Below are 7,764 nucleotides of genomic sequence, written 5' to 3'. Positions count from 1 at the left end.
GGATTTCTAGGTTGTATGTTCCCAGTGCACAGCTGTGTCGAAATGCAGCGAGGGTTGCATAATGAGAGAGGTTTGTATTTCCACCCCCTTATCAGAAAGTAGGAGCTGAAAGGCAGGGAAGCAGCTGGCTGCGGCTATGGCTTCCTGACTTACTTTGCAGAAGCAGCTGCTTCCCTCTCCAACTGACCGATACCGCAATAATGAAGACGGGATGGGAGAGGTTGCCTAGATTGCTTGGCTGCTTAAACTGCCGGGATAGCCGCCTGGGGGGCATTTGCTGCCTGTCTTCATCGATCACCTCCCCCTCTCTGTATACAGGGGAGAAGGAATATCGAATCTATGGGGAAGGGGTCCCACTGCTCTCTCTTTGGGGGAGGGGGGCTTTGGGGCTCTTTGAAGCACACACAGGAATCTCGTTAGGCACTAGCAGCCCCCTGCAGCAGTCGCAGCAGCTGGCGAAGGGAGTGTAGGGATTAGCGTGGCCGGGAGATCGCTGGCAGGCAAGGCACAGACAGGCACTGCAGCCTGCTAGGGAGATGAGTGTAATGCCGAGGGGATTCCAGGGGAGAGGAGGGTGGGGTGCTCATATGCCCTGCCTGGCGGGGAGGCCGGGATGACTGGTGTCACCCATTCCCCTCCTGGGTCACCTAAGCCCACGTGCAGCCGCCATTGCCTACGCTGTTCCCATGCTTTGCTCAATCAGACGGGGCAATGCGCGGCCCCCCCGCAACCCCGCCGCCTGGGCCTCCGGGAGTCGCTGCCGCGCCTGCGCTGCCGGGCTGCGCTGATTGGCTGCCGGAAAGGGTATATAAAGGCGGCGCAGGCGGTGCCCGGATCTCTTCCGCCGCCATTTTATTGCTCCGCTTTCTGGTCGCAGCTTTCTATCGAGTCTCCAGCTCTCGTAGCCTGCTCCCGCTATGGAGGACATGACCGAGTACAGCGGCGGCCTGGAGGAGTTCGCCGAGGGCTCCAAGATCAACGCCAGCAAGAACCAGCAGGACGATGGGTAAGGGCCGGACGGTGGGGGGGAGGGCGCCTCCTCCTGCAGCCCCTGCCCGGGGGGCGCTCGCGCTCCTCCCGCCCCCTCCCTGCGGGCGGGGGGGGGGTCCCACTTGTGCACGTTTCGCGTTCTCTTTGTGTCTCCCCGTCGAGCTGCTTTCCGAAGGGCGGGGTGCTGTCAATCACCGGGTCATGACGTAATCGGGAGCCAATCGGAGGCGGGGCAGAGCGCGAAGGGGCTGCCCGGGGCGGGCTGGGGCCAAGCTGTGCGCGCGGCGATGCCACGCTGCTCCCGCGTCCCGTTCCTGACTCGCGCGGGCGGGCGGGCCTCTGGACGCGGCTCGCTGGCTGACAGTGTCTGCGGGCGGTAGCTTGTCGGGCGTCCTGGGGAGTTCAGGGCCGGGAGGAGCTGAGCCACTACCTCCGAGTGCGTTAGCAATGGGCCGAGTCGGGTAGGCTGCAGCCCAGAACCTCATGCCTGGGTGGTATTAGAGCAAAGGTACTCGGGTCACTCGAGCCAGCTCCCATCCTGCAAACACTTATGGGTACGATTCATTTCACTACCGTGTACTTGATTCATGGGATTAAAGTTAAGCGCACGCATAAGTGTTTTGCAGGGTCGGGGTCTGAGAACTTTATAACATGCATATAGTTTGGTATAATTATGTAAAGGTCAGCTTTGGGGCCCTGGCAATCAGTTTAGTGAACCGAGAATGGTGCCTTTTCAATTCATGATGCTGATCTTGCTGGAAAAATTACCACTTGAGTATTCTAGTTTCTTTGACGCTTGAAGTGATTAGCAAAATATTCTGCTCTTAATTAACTCTATGCTTTTTTCTATTGTAGTAAAATGTTTATAGGAGGCCTCAGCTGGGACACAAGCAAGAAAGACTTGACAGAATATTTATCTCGGTTTGGAGAGGTGGTGGACTGCACAATCAAAACAGATCCAGTGACTGGGCGGTCCAGGGGATTTGGCTTTGTGCTCTTCAAAGATGCTGCCAGTGTTGACAAGGTATGTAGGATCTGTGTAGTTGGCTCTTGTATGCGTTTGTTTTTTCATGGCTTTCTGAAACTCGTGTCCTGTGCATTTTCTAGGTATTGGAACTGAAGGAACACAAACTGGATGGCAAGTTAATCGATCCTAAAAGGGCAAAAGCACTGAAGGGAAAAGAACCACCCAAAAAAGTGTTTGTTGGTGGACTGAGTCCAGATACATCTGAAGAACAAATTAAAGAATATTTTGGTGCTTTTGGAGAGGTATGGTATAACTGCATTTGTAACACTTTCACATCTGTATTGGACATTAAAGTTCAGTCTTGGTGTAGCAGGGTATTAACGAAAGGGCAGTCTCTGATTTGAGATGTGAAAAGATGGTGGTTGTGAGAAGGCTGCTTCCTTGCTAATTGCAAGTTGTAATGCTGCTTTGTTGGGACAAGATGCAGAAATTGTACTGCAGTAGAATAAATAGTTAGGATTAACTTGGGATCCTGGTGGGCCATCTTAACCTAACAGTTGTACTAGAACTGTTTCCTATTAACATATAAATAGCTCTAATATTTTGATAGTTTATAAATGGAGGTGGGATGGCTTATTTTTAAGAGACCATTATGTTTCTACTGTTGGCATTAACTTTTGACCATTGACTTCCACTGCAGTGTTTATGTGGGATGTGTAATGTAGATATGGTTTATGTTTAACTTTGTTTACAGATTGAAAATATTGAACTTCCCATGGACACAAAGACAAATGAAAGGAGGGGTTTTTGTTTCATCACATATACAGATGAAGAGCCAGTAAAAAAATTATTAGAAAGCAGATACCATCAGATCGGTTCTGGCAAGGTATGTATGGATGTTTTGGTTTCTCTTTAGAATGTTCTAATGTTGATGGTTCTTATAGATTTTTAAATGGGTTCCTGAGAGTAAGAGTGTTGGTTTTGATGGTGCCTGTCAGTCCTTGCATACAGTTAAAACAATGTCTTCCTTTTTACAGTGTGAGATCAAAGTAGCACAGCCCAAAGAAGTGTATAGGCAGCAGCAGCAGCAACAACAGAAAGGTGGAAGAGGTGCTTCTTCTGGTGGTCGAGGTGGTGGCAGGGGGCGTGGCAGGGGTGAGTGTTTTGTATTACTTTTAAAACAACTTGTATGTGTATGGATATGAGTATTTATTTCTAATTTCTAGTTTCTATGTTTTGGAGCTTTTTTTTTTAAACAAACATGAACATGGCCAACCAATGAGCGGAAAATAAGCTGGATTGGTCTATAATGACTTAACCAAAACGCATTTTAAAATTGTAATCTTGACAAGTGCACTGATTTAGTGAACCTTTTACTTGTGTATAAAAATGCCAACAGATTGCACATTCCTCGGTTTAGAAGCTATTCCTTAAAAGGCATAATTCAGGTGTCTGAGACTTATTTGAAAGTTGAATGTATTCATTCTGTTGAAACAGGGGAAGGGAGCAATGTTGTCTTTTTGACAGTCTTAAATATTTGCCAAATAGAGGGAAGCCAGATATAATGCAGGATTGAAGCTAAGTAATCCTATGTAAGGAAAGGAAAGCAGTTTTGCCAACATCACAAATACATTGAATGTTGTTTACTTCTTTGCAACGATAAGTACTGAGATATAGTCCCTATTAATGGAACAGAACAAAACTTAGTCCTTCATATTGTAATTAAATGTTAAGATAATGTAGGATACGAAGATTCATATTAAAAGAGCTCTAAAGGAAGTGGGAGTTTCTTTAGACAAAAGGCAAGTTGTGCTTGCCCTTTGTATGGTTCACATGCACTTTATTAATAGGACTGTCTCCTGTTTCATTTTTTATGTAACATGTTAGAGTAAATTAAGAAAAGAGACCCCAAGATTTGCATCTCATGTGATGTTTTGAAATTAGATGTCTTGGTGTTGTGTACTTGCAGAGTGATGGGACTCTTTCCTGTAGCCATTACAGATCAGTGTGTGTGTGTGTGTATATATGTGTATATATATAATTTTTTTTTAAGAGGGATGGAACTTAATTGCTATGCTTTATTTCAGGTCAGGGACAAAACTGGAACCAAGGATTTAATAACTATTATGATCAAGGATATGGAAATTACAACAGCACTTACAGTGATCCAAGCTACAGTAGTTATGGTGGATATGATTATTCTGGTTACAATTATCCAAGCTATGGATATGGACAGGGATATGCAGACTACAGTGGTAAGAATGTTTGACTTAACGCCACATAAGTATTGATCTAGAACACTAAAAGTAATATCTGACTTTAATATTCTAGTGTATAGTAAATTTCATTGTTGCATCCCACAAGCAAGTGTGGATAAACAAACATTAAAGTATTGCATAAAGCTGTAAACTACTATGCAGGGTACTGCGGGGGTGGCTCATGAGAGGCTTGTGTCCTAATCAAAATGTACGGTGAAAACTAATTTTCCATTCTCTCAACAGGTCAACAAAGCACATATGGAAAAGCATCCCGAGGTGGCGGCAATCACCAAAACAACTACCAGCCATATTAAAGCAGTACATAGTACTTGGGGGGGCAGCAGGTGTGTATATGAGTGCAAGGACCACTTTCAGTATGTCTAATCTAATTTAAAGATCAATAGACAAATTAAAACGAGTAAAAACATTTTTCTTGTGTAGTCTGACTTTTTTAACTGAACTTTGTTAACTTAAAATATTTTTTTTAAAACATGCTTTGCCTAAAGTGTCTATAGATCTTTAACTTTGTAAAATGTGATTTCATCTTCTTTAGTACTTCAGAAAAACTTAAGAGTTTTTCTGTTTGCGTTGTGTACCAGGTGGTCTAGAGGAATAATTAAACTTATTAGAAGTATTAACAGGTAAAGTACTGAAATGGGTACAACTTAAGGAAAACAAGAATGTTGTCTTCTAACTCTGACATTATACCTTGTTTGTACCCGCCAGCGGGAACTTCATTGCAGGCCGTGTGTCACCCTGACCACGTCTATCTCTGGGGGTCGCACGTTGCAGGCAGAGCGCAAGGCATACACCAGAAAACGCTGTCCTGTGGTATGGTCTCTTCCAACTTCATGTACCAGCGTAAAGATTAAAGTGGAAAACTTCAGACTTTGGCTTCTTTTTAATCTTTTTGAAGATTAAGTGTCTTAACTTAAATGGTTTTTTACAGGAGTTAAAGTACATAAATGCCTTTACAGCTTAATCATTTTGGTCTTCTGTTTAGTGTTGTATTTCAATTGTGGAGCCTCATTTTAAGTGTGCATTCGTTAAGATTTAATGCTTGCTTTTTCTTTTTATAGCTAATAGTGAAATCTGCAAACCAAAACGAACTTTTAAATCTGGAAAAAATTAAAGATCATATGCACACAAACCACATCAGGCTAATCATGTTTTTGGCAATATTCATTCAAGAATTAAGTTGCAGACAAATTGTTTTCATACTTAATAGCATTTCTAGTGGAAACTTTTTCCACAGCCCAGTTTGTGACACACAAATTGCAACTTCTTGCCTAATTTGGAGAATCGTTGTTCTGAAACAGCTTCCTGAATGGGCTGAACTGCTATATTTGGGGAGACAAGATTTTTAGTTACTCAAAATAATAATTTGTTAAATATGCATATGATCTTTAACAGTGAAGAAAGGAATAAATAGAGGACTTAAAGCAGTTCATGAAAATGGACCTTTTAACGATTCTTATAAAAGTTGCACAGATCTGATTGTTATTTTGTCTTGTTTTTAGGTGGAGATATCACAACGAAGTCATCTTGCAGAACATCAGGATTGAATGGAGGGTGGTCTTCATGACATGAGATGACTTTTACAAAAGACTTTTTAGAGTATGACACAACAGTGTCCAACTGTATATAGCGGCTGATTAGTTTTCTTTATGGTTTTTACTTTGTCCTTTTTGCCATCTGTGTTATGACACAATGTGGATTTGTGTTTATACAAATTTTATTTGTATAATTTCATGTTAAGTGATTCTTGAATAAATGCTTACTTATGTGAGTCTGTCTTCCTGTGTCTGCTGCTTAATTTTTAATTGAGTAATAACAAGGACAGCAATCTTTCCAATTGGGAGGAAAGATGGCCAGTATTGGAATAGGGCCTTGAATGCCCTGTGGTCACTAACTTCCTAGATATGCCCTGAGCTTGAGGTTATTCTTTGAAGCGTTATCACCTGACTTAAAATCTGCTGTTAAATGATTGGCTCCTAGTTGCAGTAAGAGAAATACAAAGATTACCTTAGATGTATTAGAAATCATCCTTTGCTACCTCTTCCTGCCATGCACCCAGAAGCATTTTTTTTTTTTTTTGGCAAGTATCTTGTGTTAGCATTTCATATATTTCTTGCTGTTGTATTTTATTGCTTAGTTTGTGCCTGTTGGGGGCATGGTGCAGTTATGTATTACTTTGAGCTGGTGGGGTTTACTATGTGTATAGAGAGCCTGAGGATTTTATATTAAATTTAGTTTGAAACTAGTGAATTGTGACACCACAAAGCAAAAAGTCAAAATCCCTTTAATGTATGTAGCAGTTAACAAATACTTCTAAAAATTCACCTTACCATAGTGCCTGAAACAGTTTTTGGAGAAATGTTGGTTTAAAAATCAAACTGCTTCATTTTCAGTTGTGGTTTGTGTTCCCAAAACATATAATGCATTAAATCTATGTATTGATGGTTCATGATAACTTTGGTTAAATTTAAAATAGTTACTGAATGGGAATTCCAAGCAGTCAACTCTTCCTTGGTCTTCAGTGAGTTTTACCTCTAGTTTGGAATTTTACCCATTGCTAAAGATGACTTTTAGTAATGGGTTCCTCTAAACCTGAATGGTTTAATGGCTAGCATATAAACTGCAGCCCCAGTATGGAAAGCATCAGTTCAAGGGGATCTGCTCCAACAACCATTGTTTAGTAACAGGTCAACTTATTAGTGTAGAACAGGCTTGAGTCCATGTTCTGAATGCTTGAGCAGTCACCTTAGCCTCCAGTGTCGCTCAGCTTTGCAGCTCTCCATTGTTGGTTCTTTCACCATGGCCATGCACACATGCATTCATATGTCAATCATGGATCTAAAATAAAACCTTGTTTAGAAGACAGCTGAGAGCACTTCATCCATAGCAGTATAAACCTTTCCACTTCTGTACCGTTTTTCTATCCCTATGTCCTTGTGTGCATCTTTTATTTGCCATGTATTTGCTCGTTGCACTTGTCCATCTTATCTGCCTCTCTCCTGTGGATATACCATGCTAAAATGAGTCACTTAGATATTCTCCTTCGGTTGGTCAAGCACTGTCGCAGCTCCAGCAGAGCTGGCAGTTGGAGGAATGGTAGTAAAGACGCCTGTAGGTGATATACACTACATCATTTAATGCTGCACATGGTGATAAAGTAATTGCAGCTGGTGCCACTAAGAGAATTGCTCCTGGTGTGCTGGTAAACCAGTAGTGTGAGAATCTAGTCTCCTTATAGATAAGGACTAGCTGAACCACACCTTGATGGAGCTGGCAATTGAATTAATGCCTGGTTGCTGGTAGCGGTAGCTGTTTACTCCCTATTGTACCTCTCAGTGGATTTTTGAAGTGTACATATTTTTCAAAACTACAGTACTGTTACTTTGTCATTGTACAGTCCAAATGGCCTATAACCTAAATGCTTTCTTTAACTTGCTCTATTATCCAAGAAATTCAATTGTGTGTAGTTAACTGGCTATACCTTTCTTGTATGACCTTTGGGAAGTTACTCATCCTCTTTGCCTCAGTTTA

The 7,764-nt window shown here is 42.3% G+C and overlaps 1 protein-coding gene across 2 annotated transcripts; it reads left to right on the top strand.

Annotated features, from left to right (window-relative positions):
• Positions 1–425: 425 nt before the first annotated feature.
• On the top strand, positions 426–6,004 carry HNRNPDL (heterogeneous nuclear ribonucleoprotein D like). 2 transcript variants are annotated; one of them, XR_255648.4, is made up of 9 exons: positions 426–1,006; positions 1,846–2,014; positions 2,098–2,259; positions 2,712–2,843; positions 2,995–3,112; positions 4,045–4,212; positions 4,459–4,559; positions 4,942–5,046; positions 5,736–6,004. XR_255648.4 is itself a non-coding variant. In XM_005292086.4 (8 exons), exons 1-7 carry the CDS (start codon positions 918–920, stop codon positions 4,527–4,529), a joined length of 909 nt encoding a protein of 302 aa, XP_005292143.1. In that variant the 5' UTR covers positions 800–917; the 3' UTR covers positions 4,530–4,559; positions 5,736–6,004. The 2 variants fall into 2 exon arrangements, 1 of the variants encoding a protein (XP_005292143.1); XM_005292086.4 differs by lacking the exon at positions 4,942–5,046 and having other exon boundaries at positions 800–1,006.
• Positions 6,005–7,764: the final 1,760 nt, after the last annotated feature.

The sequence above is a fragment of the Chrysemys picta genome, chromosome 5, assembly GCF_011386835.1.
Source record: "Chrysemys picta bellii isolate R12L10 chromosome 5, ASM1138683v2, whole genome shotgun sequence".
In the NCBI taxonomy this organism is placed as follows: Eukaryota; Metazoa; Chordata; order Testudines; family Emydidae; genus Chrysemys; species Chrysemys picta.
The sequence above is the reverse complement of the archived record's forward strand: the minus strand, read 5'-3'. Positions and strand labels throughout refer to the sequence as shown.

Excerpts from the sequence above, each read along its gene's own strand:
- HNRNPDL (XM_005292086.4), top strand. The coding sequence starts at position 918 with ATGGAGGACATGACCGAGTACAGCGGCGGCCTGGAGGAGTTCGCCGAG. Across the intron at positions 3,113-4,044 it reads TGGCAGGGGGCGTGGCAGGG|GTCAGGGACAAAACTGGAAC; the intron begins GTGAGTGTTTTG and ends GCTTTATTTCAG. Across the intron at positions 4,213-4,458 it reads GGGATATGCAGACTACAGTG|GTCAACAAAGCACATATGGA; the intron begins GTAAGAATGTTT and ends TTCTCTCAACAG.